Source organism: Seriola lalandi, unplaced genomic scaffold (assembly GCF_002814215.2).
Source record: "Seriola lalandi dorsalis isolate HSWRI2012SDOR001 ecotype SW California unplaced genomic scaffold, Sedor1 jcf7180002054945, whole genome shotgun sequence".
Taxonomy (NCBI): domain Eukaryota; kingdom Metazoa; phylum Chordata; class Actinopteri; order Carangiformes; family Carangidae; genus Seriola; species Seriola lalandi.
The window spans coordinates 43,164-65,093 of NW_019525496.1; the positions used below are offsets into that span (position 1 = coordinate 43,164).

Here is a 21,930-nt window from a genome sequence, read left to right on the forward strand (position 1 = left end):
AGACACAAAAGACAAACTCTGGTTGTTTATCACTTTATTCTAGTTCAGTGGTAAAGACATTCAGAGTGTTCAGCATAAATTATGTAAAACATGGTTTGTGTAACCCTGACACTGGGGGAACGGCTACTTTGTAATATGACACTAAAGGGAGTGGTCAGTCTGTAATACAACACCAAGGGGGAGTGGTCAGTGCGTAACCTGACACCAGGTGTAATATCAATAAATAAATAAATGCATAGACAGATGAGAAAAATAATTCATAAAAGGGGTTTCTATGGCGTGATGAGATAATGGCACATTACTATTGCATTATGGGTAAATACAGAGCTGAATTTTAGCTGATAAACAGTGAGCGGTTACAGTGCTAGCATTCATGCTATTTTACATTTCAAACAGGAAATGGTTTGCATCAGAATGTCAGAATAAAAGATCCAGTTCCTCGCAGGTGAGGCATGTAAGAGTGGGGTGTGACGCAAACTGTTTGCTGAATGTTTCATAAAGCTGTGATCTTCCATATAATCAGGAGTAAACACACCTGAGTTGACCAGCCAATCAGATGCCTCCTTTAACCTGTCAGGGAGGCAGGTGTGTGTTTTGGTAGGGTTGTTTATAAGGTAAATGCAGTAAAGTTAATTTGTGGGGACAGTTCAACCAGCTCTGGTTGCCTGGTTGCTATGGGAACATGTTGATGACATCAAAGCATCACTCCTGTCTGTCTCTCACTTGTCTGTGTTATGTATTTTATTCTTCTACATACCGAAGTCGTTCTTTGTCATGAAGCTTTCAACTAAATCAAATCATACTACTGAGCTAATGCTAACTGAAGCTAACCCAGCAACTGTGAGACAGACAGGCACTTTGTGTGTGTGTGTGTGTGTGAGTGAGAGAGAGAGAGAGAGAGAGAGAGAGAGAGAGAGAGACGGTGTATACAAGTGTACATGCATGCGTGTGAATGTGTGTGTGTTTCTGCTGCAAACAGTGTCGTTGTTGGCACCGTAGTCTGAACTTCAACTCCAATAATACTGCAGAGGCTTCAGTCCTGAAAGAGAGACAGATGTTGAACATAGAGACGTCTCTTTAGATTTTAGACCCTGAGGCAAAGTTTTCCTTCGGTGGTCACATTTCTTCATTTATTAAAAGACAAAATTCCTTTATTTTGACTTTGAAATTTTATTTGATTCTGATTTGTCCACTGGGTGTCGGCTGTGATGCCGGACCGATCAGTAAGTTCAGGTTTTCCAGGGTAAAACTTTGCATGGCCACCGGAGGGAGTAACACTTTCCCATTAGCCCATATTTAACTCTGAGAACGGCAAGGCAATGCTAGCCTAGAGAGCTGCATGCCCATGCTAATTACCATGTTAGCATAGCACAGCATACTTCAAAGCCTGATCAAGAATGTTGCCATAGTTAAGCAGGTTTATGTCACCACTGTGATTCTGTCCAGATTCTGTTTTCTGTTTTAAAACCACCCCATCAGAACTAGAACCAGAACCAGAACCAGAATGTTAGGAGAGTCTGTTTCTTTATCTGGGTCTAAGGACTAATGGGAATGTAATATACAAACACTCATCAGCCCCTGATGTAAATGTGATTTGTGGTATTGGTCAGTATAAATAAAACTGACTTGACTTGATAATAATCCTCTTGATTGATTGATCACGGATCAGCTGATAAGACGGACTGGTTATCTGCTGCTCACACTTTCTGATTACAACGAAAACCTTATAGTGATCCAGGTCAAACTGATTATAAGATCTTCATGTATATGTTTATTAAATGAATATAAAGTAATGAAACTGATTTAAAGATCAAAGAACAAACTGCTCTGAGCCCGTCTGATTGGTCAGAGTGAAACACGTCACTGAGGTAACACACCTGACTGAGAGGGAAACAACTCATTGAGCCAAACAGCATGTGCATGCATGCAGGTGCGCGCGCACACCCACACACACACACACACACACACACACACACACACACACACACACACACACACACACACACACAGCTGATGACTGATGAATCTGGATCTCTTAAGTTTTATGTCCAATCAGATTGTTTTGTTCTTCTTTCACCAACTAATAACCTTAAATCCTTCCTGTCCTCTGTGGCTCCTGCCAAACCTATATCCAATCAGGGCATTTCCCTCTGTTCCTGTGGTCTTCCAGCCAATCAGATCTGAGCTGTTTGTTCTTCGAGACAAACACTTGTGTAAAACATGCAAACAGAATGTAATGAACACTGCCATGCACGGTTAAGCCATCAGCATCCAGAGACTCCACCTGTAGGGGCGGGGCCTGACTCTACCTGTTACCTGTGATGTCACTAATCTATCACATGATCAGGAGAGACTTCAGTTTCTTTATGGACGACGACTCGTGTGACAGACAGCTCAGGATGCTGCCGCCGCGCCTCACTGAGTGCCGCTGCCAGAGCCTTCAAGAGAGACACGGGGGTCAGATAAAGGTCCAGGTCCAGGTTTGGATTAACCTTGGATAGACCAGGCAGCATGTAGACCAGATATGTCATGGTTCAATCTGGGTCCAGGACTGTCCCAGATTAATTAAGGTCTGAGTTTTAATCCACTCTTCTTAGTCTTCTTTTTAAAGGCTGTTAAACAAGAGTTTCATTAACCTGGTTTGATGTGTTTACTGCTCTGCTCACACTGTTCAGATCCATCGATCGGCCATGATGTGGAGCTCACACCAAACATAAACACATTTATCCAGTGACAAGCACAATAAAGTTTATTCAAACAAGATTGCTGAGGCCTCAGTGTTCACAGAAAGGACCTCACAATCCAACTTGTGCAGTCACAGTTAATTAACGTTTGAATTCTTGAGTTATGTTCATCATGGAGACATTAATAAAATAATATGGAGCCACAGATGATCTGGTAGCAGTTCTTTATCATAGCTCAATCTCAAAGCTACAGTTTTATCCACAACATGTAAAATACTGCTACAAAATCACAACAATCTATACTATATATTCTGACCAATCAGAACACTGCAGACAGATGACCTGCCAGAAATCAACCAATCAACCACAATCCAGATCACTGATCGATCAGGGACCCCCCCTCAAACTGCTCATCGAATGATACAGATCTGGCCAGACTATGGTCCAGTGTTTAAATCAGATTGAATCTGTACAGTGTCTGCCTGGTGTAGACAGTTACCTGGTCGTGGTCAATTTCTGTGTCTCCAGAAATGACGATTCTTTTCTCGATCCTGGTCTCAGAGATTCCTCCTTTCACCATCTGAAGAGAGAAACAGAAGAATCGAACAAAACAATTTCACTGGTTCAAAACTCCGACAGAAAAGCTTGGCTTGTATCAGTGAGATGGCTTACGATGGTGATATGCTTTACCTTGGTGATATGCTTTACCTTGGTGATATGAGTTACCTTGGTGATGTGTGTGGTGGTGGTTGTGTTGGAGGTCTCTGCAGTAAAGGTCTGGGAGCTCAGCAGTAGACCTGCAGGAGGATCAGAGTCCACTCGGCTCTGAAAAACAGACACCCCACAGTCTGAACATTAATATCCTGAATCGACTGGTGAATGATTGATTCATTATTGACATATACATGTTTGTGCTCATGAAATTGCAGGTAGAAAACATGAAAATGTTTACTGCTGACTCATTTTATAAACTACAAACTGAATAATGATTTTAAAGAATTATTCATTACCTTTGTAATAATTCAGACTGTACTGACGGGTAGTAACGCCCATCTCATATACTATAAATTAAAGAGACTGTTCTCACCCCTGGAGCTTCATATGTGAGAGTCTTCCTCATCACTGGGACCTCCTGAAATCCAGAGGGGGAAAATTAGACCTTGAGACAGACCTTAGACAAATGTTCTTCAAGCTTCAGTCTAACAACTGTGCATACAAACATTCAAACACAAGGTGCACAAGCTACTTCACTGGGGTAACTGGAAAAGGAGATATTGCTTTCACTTTGGAAACAGACATTGGGGGAGGAGTCACTGGAGAAGGTTTCACTGGTTTCACTGGGGGAGGAGTCATCGGTTGGTAACACAGGTATCAGACTCAGGTGTTACCTCTTGCAGAGGTTTGGATTCTTCATCATCGTCATCGTCATCACTGTGGTTGGATGGCTGGGTCTGACTGGTTGAGCAGGGGGAGTGGGATAAAGATAGATGGGGGGTGGTTTCCCTGACCCTCGACCCTCCTCTGTCGTCTTCTAAGTCATCTGAGTCCTTGTCGTAATGGTAACGTTGAAACAGACCACGGGCATGTCGAGAGCCCGTAACAGCCCTGGGTTTGGTGTCAGGGCTGTTGTTTGCCTTCATGCTGGTTAGCTCCTGCTCACTGTAGCTGACTGCTTGCGCAATGCTATCCTGATAAGTGTCGTTAGCATCTGGGCTCTGAGCCTGTCTGACTGCAGCCTCCATGGCCTCCTCTACTGCTGCCTGTGCTAACACACTGATAGCACCTTCGCTAGCCTCACTAGCATCGTCATCACTACCCTGGCTGCTAGGCTCATCATCACTGACATCAACATCACTGACCTCATGCTTATCTGCTGGGTTATTAGCCTGGTCAGCATTGCTACCTTCATCATTACTGGCCCATCTCTCTGTGTCATCATCAGCATGCATCATGTCAGCCCCCAGGGGAGGGGGCGGGGGATTACTTGGGGGCGGGCCAACAACACTTCCTAATGCTACCTGAGGCTGGTCCGCCATTAGCTGGTCCTGGTCATGTGACTCTGTCATCAAGAAGACTGTCTCCACCTTCTCTGAAGTCTGAAACAGGAAGTGAAGATAAAAAAGGATGTCAGGTATAACAGGTGTGGGGGCTACAGCTGAGTGACCACTTAGGATTCCACAGGTACAGAGTCACCTGGTCGTTATTTATCTGATCACATTAACAGTCAGACAGACAGGCAGACAGACAGACAGTCAGACAGAACGGTATACAGGCACCTTCAGCAGGTTGTGTTCGTTGAAGGTTTTTTGTTCTCTGGCCGACTTCAGCAGAGCCGTCAGTTCAGGAGACATTTCATCAAATGTAGGTTTAGGCTGCGCGCACACACACACACACACACACACACACACACACACACACACACACACACACACACACACACAAACAAATGAACGGGGACAGACAGGTAAACAAGAGGCGGAAACTTAAGACTTTTGAATCGTATCTTTGATTTTTCAGTAAATAAAGTGGTGAAATAAAAACTCAATAGATTCTCAGTAGAATCTGACAGCCAGGCTACAGCCATGCAGGGGTGGGGCAAGGGGGTGTGGATAAAAGGAGTAGCTGATTAGTTAGTAATTAGTCTATGATTACTAACCAGTATTTGTTGTTGCATGTTTTACATGATGTAACAAACTTGTATTAGTTTCTAATGTGATCAAACAGCTAGTAATGTTGTCAGGTGTGTTGTGTTGCACATTTGCAGTGGAGACTATTAACAGATAGAGAACCTGATCTGGAAATAAGAAGGATACACAAACACACAAAAATACAGGAAACGATGAAATACAGCAACTAAACTACAAGAGCCCAGTGAAAAATCTATTTGATGATTTTGTACACCATCAACATTGACCATGCTGAGACAACAGGCCCCTGATATAAACATGTAGGAGACCCCTGCTACAGAGGAGGTGTCTGTGGTTGTACTTTTAAGGGATTTAGAACCCTGTGACAAATTGCAAATGAAGCTTTTTGATACCATGACAAGTTCAAATGTCCCAGTGGTAAGACTGAATGGAAGTTTTAGAAAAAGCACCAATTAAACCAAACACTAACCAGTCAAAACTGACGGGGTGTGAAGAGCAGTAAAACAGATATAAGCCCCGCCCCACAGCTGCCAATCAAAAACCACTGATGAACAAAATAAAATAAATAAACCAACAAAAATTCAAATAAAACCTGCTTTCCTGTCCTGTGCACCATTTGATCAGAAGAGCAGAAACAAAATGGTGTTTGGGAGGAGGTGAAGGGAGAAGCTGAGGAGAGTTTAAACTGAACACTGCAGCTCCGCACTGCCTCCTGCTGGACTCACTGCAGCTCCACATTGCCTCCTGCTGAAGTCACTGAACTCACTGCAGCTCCACACTGCCCCCTGCTGAACTCACTGCAGCTCCACACTGCCCCCTGCTGAAGTCACTGAACTCACTGCAGCTCCACACTGCCCCCTGCTGAACTCACTGCAGCTCCACACTGCCCCCTGCTTAACTCACTGCATCTCCATACTGCCTCCTGCTGAACTCACTGCAGCTCCATACTGCCCCCTGCTGAACTCACTGCATCTCCACACTGCCTCCTGCTGGACTCACTGCAGCTCCACATTGCCCCCTGCTGGACTCACTGCAGCTCCATACTGCCTCCTGCTGAACTCACTGCAGCTCCATACTGCCCCCTGCTGTACTCACTGCAGCTCAACACTGCACCCTGCTGGACTCACTGAGCTCACTGCAGCTCAACACTGCCCCCTGCTGGACTCACTGAGCTCACTGCAGCTTCCACACCACAGGAAAAACTGTCCAAACAGCAGAACTGTGGAGGTAGTTTTGAACAGATTCTGGTTCTCACTGATTTGACTGATAAAACTTGACTGAGCATTTCTAGTGTCTCAGGATGATAATAAAGCCCTGTATGACCTGACCTACACAGACCTGATCTCCACCTGGTCCTTTAGGTGTTTGCTGTTTTTCCGGAGCTGAGGTGCTTAGTTTGAACAGACAGAGGAGCCAGCATTCAGCCACACTTCTTGTTTCAACACAGCAGGGGTTAACGTGTCATGATGAGGTCGCTGTGTATGCTCCTCATGCTTGTTTCCATGCTGATCACCAATCAGCGTACCACTCTGGCCATGGAGGGTGACTTCCTGATGGGGGCAGGGCTTAGGTTCAGCTTATCCACAGGTGATTTAGGACCAAGGAGGGGTGTCAGAGGTAACATCACGCAAGCTCCGCCCCCTTGGCGGTCCAGCCATCTGGCACCGCCTTCACTGGTTGCACTGACAACATCACTGATGACACCACAGAGATCAGGAGCTGGGTCCAATGGTGAGGTCGGCGTCTTCACCTCACGAATCGTAATCAGCGGTCCCTCTGTGATGACATCATCAGCAGTGGAAAGTGGGATGACTCGAACCTGCCTGCCCATCTCAATACCCGTCATGGTAATGTGAGAGTTATCGTCCTTGGTCGTCATGGTGACAATCCTGCCCGAGGTGGTGTCGTAGCTCCGTCCCACAGTGTAGCTCTTCTCTCTGATTGGTTGAGGGGGAGCTTGGTTTGTTATGACCCCGCCCTCCTGGAGCGCACAGGTGAGCAACATCAAACACAGACTGACTGATTAACCAATAGACAGGTGAGGAGGAGAAATGAGGTCAGTAAAGGTACTGTCACTTTATGTTCACAGTAAACAAATCTTTACTTCAGATGTTGTTCAGTTTTACTGTAACCTGAGTGACCAATGAACTCCAGTTTCAGAGTCAGATTCAGGTTCAGACAGTCTGGGATCCATAGATTAATAGTTGATTGCCTGCATCAGAGCTCACATCCTTTGTCAGGACAGATTGCTGGGTAACGGAAACATAATGTGACTGAAGTTTAACACCTGAATGATGACCTGAATTTTGGAGGCTGTATTTTCTTATCAATGATGTTTGCACTTCTCCCTGAACAGTGTCTGTGCAGTTTGTTTTCACCTTCCTCTGCCGAAGGAGGACATTTTCTCTGTTCTCATATTTATCTCAGTTTAACACCTGGACGTACCTGCAGGATTTATGACATCACAACCAGTCTGGAGCCAATCAGAATCTAGCATGACGCCATGTGATGTGGAAACTTGAAGCCTCCAGGTCTCAGTCTTAACAGTGAAGGAGGATCAACAAGATGCACAGATTCTGAATTTTTCAATCAGACTCTATCATTGTCTTAATCTTTAATGTTTCCAATATGTTTGTGTTTGACTGACAGCTCGGTCCACCTACCTCTGCTGAGCTGCTGTCCAAGGGGAGAGGCTGAGAGACAGACAGACAGAGAAACAGACAGATACGGACAGACAAAGAGAGACAGATAGATAGACAGAGAGACAGAGAGACAGACATACAGATACGGATAGACAGACATACAGACAGATAGACAGACAGTATAACAGTATGTTTATTCAGGGTGCTTGATATGATATAAACTGTGTCCCAGTTCAGGTGCTGTATCCTTCATAGACCGCGAAGGCTGAACCAAAACGAAACAATCTGGTCTGTGGAGGATTTCTACTTTCCCATAAGTGTCACAAAGCACTGCTCCTGTTGCCAAGCAACCTTGACAACATTCAACTTTTTGGCTGGACCGCAACATCAGGGTCACTGGTCAGTCGAATACCTGGTCACAGAGTTGGACTTTCTGCTACAAACAGGTTCTATTAGGGGCGTGTTTACAGCTTCAGGGTTGCTAACTCAGCTCGTTGTCTCTAGATTTATAGACTTGTTTTTGAACAGACTGGGTATAAACCTGGTTCATGACTGGACTGTGTATGGATATTGACCTGGGGCTAAGGGCTACACCTCTTGTTTTGGGCTCTGGTTTCCCAGCTGCTTGGGAACTGCAAGGGAAGCAGAGGAGCACTTCCAATACACTGAGCCTCACCTCCATTACAGCAATTAAAGTACTTTGATTCCATGTATCATTATTACTGAGGGAGGCAGAGGAATAACTAGACACAAAACACAATGACCGGAAGAGAGAGAAGTCATCAGACAAAACTTCGCACTAAAGACTTTGACCAACTCTAAATGTCAAACAGAGGGAGTTAGACATAAAGACCTGCTTCTAATAAAAGTAAATACAGCTGAAATCACAGCTCAGTCTTTTTATTATTTATGTGTTTGGTGATTTTGTCAGGTGATGTCACTATTATAAAATCAGGATTTGACCATAGGTGGTCCAGACACAGACCAGGTTTAGACCTGGTCTTGTTTTAACAATGACATGAGGTTTTAAGTGCCACGGTTTTAACAGTTGTACCGTATCACAATACTTGGCACTTACTATACTCAGCGATTAACATTAATAATCAACATATTACACAATATACAACCTATTTAAATATTTTAAAACTAAAATCAACACGAAGGATACACCTGTTGGAGCCTTCGTGGTCCAGGAAAAGAAGGACACATTTGAAGGAGCTTTTGAAATGGGACAGTCTTGTCGCGCCTCTGAAGGACGAGAACCTGAACTGGGACACAGCTATACTGTATATCAGACTGAGTTTCCTCTGTCTCTCTGTCCTCACCTCGTCTGGCTCCAGAGGTTCGATCATTGGGGAGTCGTCAACCCGACATAGAGGTGAGGCTGCCAGACGTTTCTCCCACTCTGTCACCCCCCCTTCTCCTCCTGCCTCTAAGAAGGAGCGTCTGAGAGCGCTGATGGTGCTCTGAGGTTTCTGCTCCTCCTCAGGACTCGCCAACATCTCCTGAAGACACACAGGCAAAAGGATAGGTGGAACAACAGGAGGAAGGAGGGGTGAGAGGACAGGTGAGAGGACAGGTGAACACTGTCTATATGAAGAAAGAACATGACAACATCATGATTACTTAAATCAGATTTACCTGAGTTTTCAAATCTTCATCCTGATCAGACTGTCAGAGAGAGAGACAGACAGGTTAATGTAATCCACACAGTATGAGCGGTAACTGTATTGTGTTAGTCTACAGATGTACCTCAGTGGCCGTCAGGTCTCCGTCCACAGCTGTATCAGTTAGCTCTGTCTAAACACAAACACAGCATTAATTTAATTAACTTAACAGCATTATACTAGTTATAAGAATATTACTAGTTAGTTTGACACTAAACTTAGTTATAAGAACATTAACTAGCTAATTTGACACTAGTTAAACAGGTATGTGTTACCTTGGTGTCCTGTTTCTGAGGAGTCGGAGGGCTCTGCTGAGAAATGTCTGTCACTCTGGTCTCCTCCTCTTCTTCCACCTGCACTTCCTCTTTATCCACCTCCAACACCTCCTGCACCATCAGCACCTCCTCATCTAGGAGACAGAAGACAAAAAGTGTCAGTTGTTTCATTTTCAGTCAGTAGATTTATTTTGTTTTGTTTTATTTTGTTTCCTCTGATTGGTTGTTCCTTTACCTTGCTCCTCCTTCCTCTCCTCTGTCCTCCTCTCAGGAGTGGCTGTGCTGATGAGGTCACTGACAGCGATGGCTTTAGACGCTGCGTACAGCCCCGAGCCCATATCTACACACACACACACACACACACACACACACACACAGTCACACATACACACACAAGTGATGTTGGCATTAGCATCCACGGGGATGGTAACCATAGCAACCATCAGCTAGCTGAAGCAACAGTAACCACAGCAACTGCTGTGATGCTGTCAGCCAGTCCCTATGTTCATTAGCAGCAAAGCATGACTCGCAGCTCGTTGCTAAGGCAACGGCACACAGCCAATCAGAGCTCAGGGGGCATGCACAGCAGCTTGGGCCAATCAGCCAATCAGCATTCAGAACCACAAGCCATGACCTGTTATTATTTAGCATCACACTTCTTGTTATCCAAGCAATACTAACAATGCTAACAAAGCTAACAATGCTAACAATGGTCACAAAGTATTATGTAAAAATCAGCTCTCCCAGCTGTTGGGTTAGGGTTAGGGTTAGGGTTATCTGTATGCTTATTCCCTCCTGGACAGTCTCGTGTGGATAGTTAGTCCACCTGGCTGTCATGTGACAGTTGCTAGAGTCGCATGACTACAGGTGTGAATGGTTGATTGTCACACCAGATATGGAATGACCAGGGTTCATGTAGCATTGGGGACCTGTACACTGATAACACTTTTACCAGCTTTGAACAATTATCCAAAGAGTTGGGACGGACTAGTATTCTGTTTTTACCAGGACTGGGGGTTAGAGTGACCCCTCGATTATCTGGACTGGATTCTCTTTTAAACTCAATATGTTAAATAAGGGAAGAGTCTCAATCATTTATATTGCGATATAGATATAATCCCTCTTTAACTCATATTCAAGAACAATTGTAGGGGTCCCAATGACAGAAGCTCTTTCTCCATTCCTTCTATATGCTGAAGAAATTTTACATCAGCTACACCTGTGTAAAGCCAAACTAAAGCCCATACGTGACAGGTGCTAACATCTGTGCTGTGGTTTTGCCCAGAACTTTCTGGTCATCCATTTCTTATGGCTGTAACATCGTGCGCTCATCTAGAATTTTCAGTCACCCAAACCAACTCCCCCACACATACTGAAGGTCATGTACTGAACCTTGTCTGCTCCTGTGGTAATACTCCCTGCAACCTACACAGCACACAAGTGTCGGATCATAAGGCGTCCTTTACATTACTAGTAGCCCTGCTCCTCAAATCGACTTCCTGCATCTGTTCACACACAGGAACATCAACAGCATTAGCATACCTGTTCTAATAGATATGACCCACGATTACACAAACTTATCAACTGATGGCCTGGTCTCTAAATATAACGTGCCCCTCTCAGATACCTTAAATTATCTTGCTCTACTTAACTCACGCCCTGTATTATACTGCCCCATGGTTTACACTAAGGTACACAAGGTAATCCCAGAACTCTTCTTCCCACTGTCAATAAACTACTTAAACCAGCTAAACAATTTCCTCTAGCAAAATCATTTCCATCTACCAGCAGTTATATAATATGTTCATGAAATTTGATGCTTCCCCAGCCACACTTGACAGTGTTCCCCATCTAAGCTCCACCCTCTGTTTTGACACAGATATCAAAAACGCCCCTCTCTTTCCCAATCTGTTGCAGAGACTCTCATCCATGACTTTCTACATCCATTATTATAATGTCCTTCTCCTTGGTGTATCCACTTGTGGATTAAATACACTTCAGTATGTTGATTTGTAAAATGTTCTTGGGGTATTGAAAGGCGCTAAAAATAAATAAAATGTATTTGTAAGCAGAAAATCTGAAGAGAGAGGTAACGACACCATGATTTCACTTGAGTCCAATTTGGATTCCTGAACCTAGTTGAAAGGTTTTGGATGTGTAATGTAAAGTTACCAACTAGGGCTGTGACAATAACAGCATAACCTTAATATTGCAATAATGTGATGCAACAGGGTTGGTGGGTAATGGTGGGTGGGGGCCTGTCATTGGTAATAAACCACAAAACTGCAGTAAGAATGCATACCAAAACAACCAATTGAATTCTAATGGTCATAATCAAGGGCTTATATATTTCTAAAGCAGACACATTTTGTGCCAATACTCTAAGGTAAATGTTATCTGTGACTGAACTGGACAGAAAATGTCAACACCTGGGCTCTTTTTACCTGTATGACTCTTTAGTTTACCCACCTGTCACATGTGACTGTTTTAAATTCTCTGTCTGATCACGTTATGATGCAGATCTGACGGCATGTGATTGCATCAGCAGAAAGAGAGCGGAGAGCTGATTGGACAGAAAAGAACAAAGCTGATCCCAAGTGTATCTCAGTGAAGCAGAGCTCCTACAGCCAATCAGAACACAGCATTCCTCAACAAGATGAATGAAGTGATGCATTCAGAACTGTGGCCAATCACAGAGTAGTACTGCAGTACTACTGTGGTAGTACTATAGCCAGTAGCAATGCTTCTGCAGTAATGAGCTCTACCTGTATGTGTGCCACCATTGGCTTTGGGGGAAGCTGTGATGGCTGGAGAGCCAATCAGAGAGGGTGTGGGTGTGGTCCGTGAGCCTGAGGACCAATGAAAAACTCAGTTCACAAGAGTAAAAGAAAGAACTGATCTATCACAGAGCTGGACCACTGAACCTGAACGCCCCCAAACCTGGTACAGATGACTGGTAGAACACTTCTGGCACTACAACTACTACTAGACGCAGTACTGCAACTGGGACCAGAAGTAGTACTAGTATCAGAACTATGACTACAATGACCAGTGCTACTACTGCAACCAGAACTGATACTACCGTGACTACTACTACTGGGGTTGGGACTACAACTGCTCAGAGCAGAACTAAGACTACTGGGACCAGTACTACTACCAAATGGACCAGTAGTAATCATACCAAGAACAGTACTTATGGGACCTTTGGTAGTGAGACCCGTACCATTACTCCTGGAACCAGTACAAGTATGAATTAGTACCTCCGTCCAGGCTGCGGCTCAGTATGTTCCTCTTGCTGATACATCGTGGGAAATGTGGTGCAGGTCTCGAGATCTGTGCACTGGCTCTGCGACTCTGAATCTGAGTCCGACCGCTGTAACGAAACTTTGAACCCAGAGATAGAAACTTCTTAGGAAGTTCCTCAGGAGACACCAGCCTACAAGACAGATAGATGGTTGAGGGGTGGGGTGATGGGCAGAGAGAGACAGGTCACATGATCTGAACTTGAACACACCACATGTCCCACCATGACCTTGAACACACCACAACTGACCTGAAGAAGGAGTGATGCTCCACACACACCTTCCACAGTCTCTTGGCTGCTCTGTGGTTCAACAGCTTGAAACCAATCGTAGACTCAAACTGGTCAAACTGGAAACAGAGAGACAGAGACCCTTGACCTGCTCAAACATTGTGCCACATTTAGTGCAAAATTATCCATGGGTGGCACTGTCACATGTTCAAAATCAGCAGATTTGAAAAGCGAAAACATTCAATCAGTCCTCCAGTTACTGAGAATATTTTATCCACCAAAGTAAATTTCATTTGGTTTGACATCCACATTAACAATGTTACATTTTACATTATACATTTGCTCACCAATAAATCAACAAATGTGACAGATCTGTTCAACACCTGCTGCTACTCCCTTGCTCTCTCTCTATCTGTCTCTCTCTGCCCCCCTCCCATTTTACTTAAGTAATGGATGTGAATACTGAAGTATGTATATCGTGTTATCATTATCAAACACCCTCACCCCCACCCCTCCCCTGCTGCTGTGACCTCACCTCTCCAGGTCGGATCTTAATGTAGAAGTTGTTTCTTTTGTACGAAATCTTCAGGATCTTCGGCCACGAGAATCTGTTGATCCGCAGCCTGTCCCTGTAGACCAGCAGACCGCTACTGCACACACCCAGCATGATAGCCACACCCTCCGAGTCCTGTGTGAACACAAACACACACACACACACACACACACACACACACACACACACACACACACACACACACACATTACTTTGTGTGGACTGTTCTATGAGCTCTTTGTGTGGACCTTCTCTGGTAGATATGACAATAATATTCTACAGCCATGTCATTTATTTGTTGTAAATCACTGCTGTTTTTCTTGTATGAAAGGTGCTGTGCAAATAAAGTTTATTATCAAAATTATCAGGTTGTTAATTTGTTCCTGTGCAAGCCCCAGTTATGTCCTCACAGTACTGAAACAGTCAATCACATGCAGAACTAAAATTTCTTCAGTAGGGGGAGCTCTAGAGCATTGAGTCATACATGTGTCTGTGTCTGTGCTTCTGAAACGTATACAGATCACAAACCTAGAATTTCTTGTCCTCACACACACACACACACACACACACACACACACGACTAACATGGTAGAAGTCGTAATAAGAGAATATGTTAGTTCATGGATTTCTTATTTATTCCTTCAACAACTGTAAACTTCAGATTGTTCCTCGATCAGCACACAATGAGATAAAACTCATGTTGTGGCTCCTCTCAATCTCCTTTGACCTCCTGCTGGAGGTTTGAGTTTGCCTGAGGACCTGCCGTTATTTGACATTTGACCTCTGAACTTCTTGCCTGTTACTGTCAGCCAAGTCGTGTCAGACATGTTCAAGTCCAGTAGTTTCAAGTCCAAGTCAATAGAGAGAGCAAAGAAACAACAGAGGCCGTTCAGGATTAGTCGTCCAGTTCTCTTCCTGCTGTCAGTGTCTGTGATTGAGCTTAACCCTAACCTTTTAACCTCTGGATTCATCATCACTCACAGAACAGTGATGAGCTGTTAGAAGTGACAGCAGAGCAGGAGACAACAGAAGAATAGTTCTCTGACTATTGTTCTGGACTAATACGTTCAAAGATTCCTGGCTCAGACAGAAGCAACCATGTTGGTCAGCTGCTCCATGAATACTAACATAGCTTTAGATGGGTGGGGTCATGGTCTGTGGGAGGTGGATTGCAGAGCACAGAGGTTTGAGGTGGATTCTGGGTATTGTAGGAACGGCTGAGGAGAGTCTTGATGGTGACATAGCAATTAATAAAGTTTTTGAATAACTGATTCTACAAAAACAAGAAACACAACAATGACATGTTTGTATGAACACACCTACACACAGGAAACAGTCTTACCTCTGACTGAGCTGGAGACAAGCAATCAAAGCGGCTTCCTACCATCTACTCCATTCAGACAGACAGGCAAACAGACAGACAGGCAGACAGAGAGGCACACAAAACAAAAAGACAGAAAAGAAGAACAGCTGGTCTAAATGTAGCTCGCCACTTAAAGATAGCAATGCTAACACAACTGTTTGCTCTTCTACTGTGACTTAAACCTGTCAAAGCTAGCATTAAAGCTGACCTCTTCTTCTGGACTAACTTCTGCTGGACTAACCACTTCTGGACTAACTTCTTCTGCTGGAATAATTTCTTCTGGACTAACTTTTCCTGAACTAATTTCTCCTGGAATAAGACTCCGCTCACATCTGGTATTAACATCCGTCTCACGCAACCTGATCACCAATGGGTTCATTTAAAATCCTTCCAGTGTGTCACTGTGTTGTGTAATTGATCTGTGATCAGTGTGATCAGGACTCAGTGAATCCTGTTAAACCTGCTGCTGATTCAGATCTGACCAACATGAACCAGTTTCATGTGCAGCCTTCACTCTGTCACTGAGACTAAATCAATGAAACCAGCCATGATGGAAAAATCATCACTGTCTCTCTCTCTCTCTCTCTCTCACAGACACACACACACACACACACACACACACACACACACACACACACACACACACACACACACACACGTTATTGATCGTGGACAGGAAGTGGGTCATGTATTGTTGATTGATCTGATTGTTGCGGAGCAGGAAGCAGAACATCAGCAACTCTCGAACACTCACACTGTGTCTGTTTACTTTTATATCTACAGTAATAAATATATGTAATGTAAATCACAAAAATGAACCACCATTTGACACAGAATATGATTTTTCCAACCGTTACTATATAGGAGGTGAAAACTGGATGCTTGAAATGTGTCTAATTATTCAGAAATATATTGAGTCATTTGTCATAGCAGAACTGTGGGGATAAAACTGATGTATTCGATCAATTGATTTATTCTGTACTGTAGTTTAAGTCATACAAAAAAACACCTGTTTTTCTTTACTGCACTGCTGACAATAACCAACAATAGGTTCTTAACATCACTGTTAATGAGATGCAGGGGACCAATGGGGCGACGGTCCAGAAGAAATTTAAATTGTATGTTATATTAAAACCCAAATAAACATTCTGCAAATCCAAAGCATCAACAAGCAACAAGTAACCAACCTAGAGATAAACAATAAAACAGCAACAATGTAACACCTGAAAGGTCAAAACACAAAGTAACATGACACCTGGAAACACTGAAGATTTTCAGATTAAAGCATCATATAGTCCAGGAATAAATCCTGGAATAAAACCTGGAATAAAGATCAGGATTTGCTACTGTGTCACAGCCACTCATCAGATTAAGTCTGTAGTTAATCTTGTGTTGGACTTAATTATTATCTGATTTATCCACCGCATGTTTGTTTATTGAACATAATAAATAAAGGCTATTTTAATATTGTGTGTTTTACCTTTGCATGATGAAGGTCGACTCCGTACATGGAAAGCTTCTTTACGTTTTCTAGGAAGTGCATCTCTGCTTCTGCTGGTGTCATTCCTCTAAAAACACAATCCCTCATTTTAACTGCTGCTGTTTCTCTAGATTTGACAATTTAATACTTAATATGCAATATTTATGACCTGTAGGTTTTGTGCAGCTCCATGATCTTCTCCTCAATTTCTTTGGTCTGATTCGGAGCAAAACAAAGTTCACTGACGTAATCTGAACCACACTCATCTGAAATACACAGAGAGAGACAGACGGGTGGTCAGAGACAGACAGAGAGACAGAGTACTGATGGGTATAGTAGGGTATATCAGAAGGGTACAGCAAGGTATGTCAGAAGGATATGGCAGAGTACAATAGGGTATGTCAAAAGGGTACAGCAGGGTACAGTAGGTTATGTCAGAGGGGGTAAAATAAAGTATGAAAGAGGGGCACAGCAGGATGTAGTAGGGCATGTCCAAGAATGATAGGGCAGGGTACAGTAGGATATGTCAGAAAGGTACGGGTGAAGAAGGGTGTGTCCAACAATGATATGGCAGGGTACAGTTAGGTATGTCAGAAGGGTATTGGCAGGGTAGGGGATTGTCTGTACCAGGGTCATAGTCTCCAAGCTCTGATTGGACGGTGTAGGAGCCAAGGACGGTATGGGTCGCAAATGAACAAGGAAGACGACCAGAAACTATATCCTGTCTAAGCTGCAGACACAGGAAGTACCTGTAGACAGAAAGGAAGACATCAGCTTCTTCAAGTGTACACCAAGTGAAAACATGACACAGTGTTTTCATTGACAGGTGAGTGAACCAACCTGGTGATGTCCTCAGACAGCTGGGCAGGGTCAGGAGTATAAAACTTTACATTAAAGGAAAAGTTCCAGGGAACACCTGAGAGACAAAGAGCAGAGAGAATAATTTTACACAGACAGCTAACCTAAGCTAACCTGAGGCCTGTACTACCAAGCAGGATTTGAGGTTATCAAGGTAACTTGTGGTTTAACTCTGGGTTTTCAGTCCTACAACACTGGCTCACTTGTTACGGGGGTAAACCACCATAGTAACTTAGGCTGAACTTCTAACCTACTCCGGATCAGATCAAAATCTGTCAACAGCCAAAGTACTGACCAATCAGAGCACTGGAAACACTGAGTCATCATTCCTACAGGATCTTGGTGGGAACAAAAGAGTTTACAATAAAATAAACAAAATAAATAAGTAATAAAAATCAGTAGACATTTATATAAATATGTGGAATTGTTTTGCTGTTCCAGACCAGCACCTAACCTGTTCACTCTGGTTTTAAAACAGAGCTTGCATGGAGAGTTTATCACACAACTTAAACATAACTATTATAGCTTCATTTTAATTGAACAAATATTCTTTAATCCGATTCCTGACAGTGATGAAACTCTTCTTCCACCACCGAAGCTCAGAATAAGAAGAAAAAGAAATAAAAACTAAACCTCTGATGTCTTTGATTAGAACAATGATCAACACACTGTTCAATATTTCCCATGATTATAAATCGGATAAATTTTTAACATTTCAGTCAGACTTACTCATCAGACATCAACTACTTCTCTCCTCTTTTCTTTCGCTCCTCTTTTCTGTCTCTCCTCTTTGCAGCAAAAACAGTCTGACATTAACTTTAACTCTTTTATCTCTCATCTCATGTTCATAAGTTTGTTCATCAGACTGAAGAGCGAAAATACTCAAGAAACTAAATAATTCATGCACTTATTTACAATTTATCCTTGATCTCACTTTATTAGTAATTATATATTTTTTATTCCAGTCATGTGATCATTCATTCATGGTTCAGACTATGTTGCTTATAATCAGCAACTCCTGTATGTACATCTACATGTAAAACCAGGGTTAACTGAGCCAGGTGATGACCTACTTTGTAGTACAGGTTATCAGGTCAATGTTAGGTTCAGTTAAACCAGATAACAGTTATCCTGGGTCTGTTAAACCGGCTTCATAGTTCAGGTCTCTAATCAGTTCAGTCTACTGAACCAGACACTGCTGTCCACAACTGACAAATCAGCATCAAACTCACCTCTGACCTGCTTCTTCATCTCTTTTGATGGATCCAACCAGTTCTACAAGACAAAGGTCAAAGGTCAGAGATCAGACAGACAGGCAAACAAACAGAGAGACAGGTAAACACAGACCTTGTTGTTGTCGGCGTCTCTGAAGGACAAAGCGAAGTAGTCTCTCTCCAGCAGGTTGATGTGTTCACAGACCTTCTCAAACAGCTGCAGACCACGAGCTCGCTTCTAAAACCAGAGTTTGATTACCTGAGTCCATAAACATCATCTTCATCATCATATTCATCATCAAATTCATCATCTTCGTCATATTCATCATCGTCTTCATCACCACCACCACCACCACCACCATCACTATCTTCATCACCACCATGACCATCATCATCTTCATCATCACCACTACCATCATCACCACTATCATCACCACCATCTTCATCACAACCAGCATCATCATCATCTTCATCAACATAATCATCTTCATTATCACCATCATCGTCATCATCACCATATCATCATTCAGGCCCTTTTTGCTCCTGATTGTGGTTCTCCACCTCTTCATCTCTCCATCCACCTATCTCACCTGTCTCACCTCCACAGTACAGGTGAAGAGTGAGCCATCCAGCCTGGTCACTCTCACCTGTCCCCACCTGTCTCACCTCTACAGTACAGGTGAAGAGTGAGCCGTCCAGCAGGGTCACTCTAGCCTGCATTGTCCTGAAGCTCAATGGATTTCTGGCCGGAGAGCGAGCAATCCGACTGCTCGATGACAGGTGACTAGTCGAGTCCTCGGCCAATGGTCCTGAAGCTCAATGGATTTCTGGCCGGAGAGCGAGCAATCCGACTGCTCGATGACAGGTGACTAGTCGAGTCCTCGGCCAATGAGTTCTGCGCTTGGCTCTGGGTTGGCACACCCTCGCCACCCTGAGAAGCAGGATATGATGTCAGATTTCACATGATCTGTTTATTAATCATTTATATTGATTGGTTTCTTTTTTGTTTTTACCTGTTTGGGTGTGGAGTGGGCAGCAGCTTCAGGGAAAGACTCCGCCTCTTTGGGTTGGGCCTCCTGTGGCTCACCTGGCTCTGTCGCCATGGTGATTCACCTGAAAGACAGTGATTAGACCAAATTAATAATGTGACATCAGAGCTGGAGTGCTGATTGGCTCCTGAACTGAAGGGGGGGGGCTTGCCAGAGAGATTAGGACCAAGAGACAATCTAATATAATCTGGTTTGGATTCAGACAGACGATGATGACGTTGATGTGGGTCAGAGGCGTAGACCAGATCTACCCGGGGGGTGGGGGAGCAGGACTATAACATGCCTTTCATATTATAATGTGATATTATCAATTCTGTCCCTCCCCCGTGGTTCAGTCCAGATTAAGTGGTTTCGTTCCTATTCAGGTTTCAGGACTTTGACTCAGTCTGATCTGTTATTTTTATTTATCTCTTTGTGTTTTCTGATTTCTCTCTGTGTGTCTGGAACAGATATCAATAAAGTTTATTTTGTTTCTTGTCAGCTGTTCTGTATTTATCACTATTATCAGATCACCTTGACGTTCATTCTTCTCATTTGTTCTCACAATGATTTCTACCTTTATTTTGAAGAACTCACATCAAATCTAAATGTAACGGTCAGCAGGAAACACACATTTAAAGAGACACTGCAGAGACATGACGATGATCAGTGAGTCGCTGCGGGAGTGTCCCGGTGTGTTTGACTCTTTGTCGTCCTGCAGGAGGAAACACCCCGCTGCAAAACACACACACACACACACACACACACACACACACACACACACACACACACACACACACACACACAAAGCTGCAGTGTGATGAAGCAGAAATGATTATCTCTCTCTCTCTCTCTCTCTCTCTCTCTCTCTCTCTCTCTCTCTCTCTCTCTCTCTCTCTCTCTCCCTAATGGTCGATAATAAATTGATAATCAGCTGATAAGTGATCAATAACCTTTCCTCCTCTGTAAATCAAACCAGCATCTTTACCTGTCCTCGTGCAGGACGCTCGCCCTCTTCCTCCCGGTAACGGACGCTCGCTTCTTTTTTTCTTTTTTTTTTTTTTTACTACGTCAACTCGCTCTACCGCACGGCGGCGGGGCGGTGACGTCATGACGCACGGTGCGGAGCCAGCTGTGTATTAAAAGATCACCTTCGTATTTGTTTCTAGTTGTTTGTGTTAAGCTGAGATTGTTTCTGTTTTAATAAACTCTGACAGTATTTATTATTGGTTATTGATTTCCAATGATTATTATTATTATATTATATACCAGTGTATCCTCAGTAAAGTTATTTTTAGATTAAGTCATTAAATATACGTGTCATCAATAATATAATTTACATAATAATAAAACATGGCAATGAACAACACAGAAGGAATATAGTGAAAAACTGACTAATGTAAATATATATAAAAAAAACGGCTCCTGTTTGATTTGTTTTGTTAATGTTGAATAACTCCAGGATAAAAAGGTACTTAAAATTGTTACATATTTAAAGAATTACACTTTTAAGTTTCATTGATGAAGTTTTCATTATTGTTATTATAAGTCTGTAGCAAGTCAAAGGTTGAAAAGAGGGACTTATTTATAAATCAAAGAGTGTTACTCACCAGGAAAAAGAAGTGATTCATTCAGGCAAGAGAAGAGAAAAAGAAGAAAAAAACATTGATTTATTTTTTGACAATTTCAGTTTCATTATTTAAAGCAGCTAATAGAGAAACAATAGTTTAAAACAGATTATCTTCATGTGAATTAATAATTATATTAATAAAGGTTAACACTCAGGTGGTATTCATAAATATAAACAAGACAAAATATTAAATACAGTTTTGATTTAAATGTAGTTTTGACTCAGCTGCTCCCACAGCTGACAGATTATTACTGATGCATTAATGTTGGAGTGGTTCATTTAAATTATATTTCATTAATGATCTTGTCAGATAAAGGAGCAGCCTTTACCCTAACCCTTATCCAGCCTCTGATTTA

General features: G+C 43.0%; 1 protein-coding gene across 8 annotated transcripts; it reads right to left on the reverse strand.

Annotated features, from left to right (window-relative positions):
• Positions 1-19: 19 nt before the first annotated feature.
• Positions 20-21,047, reverse strand: epb41l3a (erythrocyte membrane protein band 4.1-like 3a). Of its 8 annotated transcripts, XM_023394080.2 has the most exons (28): positions 20,933-21,047; positions 19,930-20,029; positions 19,838-19,847; positions 19,583-19,725; positions 19,050-19,154; positions 18,935-18,977; positions 17,685-17,760; positions 17,472-17,593; positions 17,014-17,110; positions 16,845-16,932; positions 13,984-14,136; positions 13,470-13,567; positions 13,177-13,352; positions 12,682-12,765; positions 10,152-10,256; positions 9,917-10,050; positions 9,727-9,774; positions 9,616-9,645; positions 9,300-9,479; positions 7,996-8,025; positions 6,858-7,313; positions 4,961-5,056; positions 4,073-4,780; positions 3,772-3,816; positions 3,411-3,509; positions 3,184-3,264; positions 2,317-2,438; positions 20-1,039 (listed from the first exon to the last, which is right to left on the reverse strand). In XM_023394080.2, exons 2-27 carry the CDS (start codon positions 20,017-20,019, stop codon positions 2,328-2,330), a joined length of 3,408 nt encoding a protein of 1,135 aa, XP_023249848.2. In that variant the 5' UTR covers positions 20,020-20,029; positions 20,933-21,047; the 3' UTR covers positions 20-1,039; positions 2,317-2,327. The 8 variants fall into 8 exon arrangements, with proteins under 8 accessions (XP_023249848.2, XP_087026464.1, XP_087026462.1 ...); XM_087170338.1 differs by lacking the exons at positions 6,858-7,313; positions 19,838-19,847; positions 19,930-20,029; positions 20,933-21,047 and adding an exon at positions 15,344-15,388 and having other exon boundaries at positions 19,583-19,716; XM_087170336.1 differs by lacking the exons at positions 6,858-7,313; positions 19,838-19,847; positions 19,930-20,029; positions 20,933-21,047 and adding an exon at positions 15,344-15,388 and having other exon boundaries at positions 3,393-3,509; positions 19,583-19,716.
• Between the last annotated feature and the right edge of the window lie 883 nt (positions 21,048-21,930).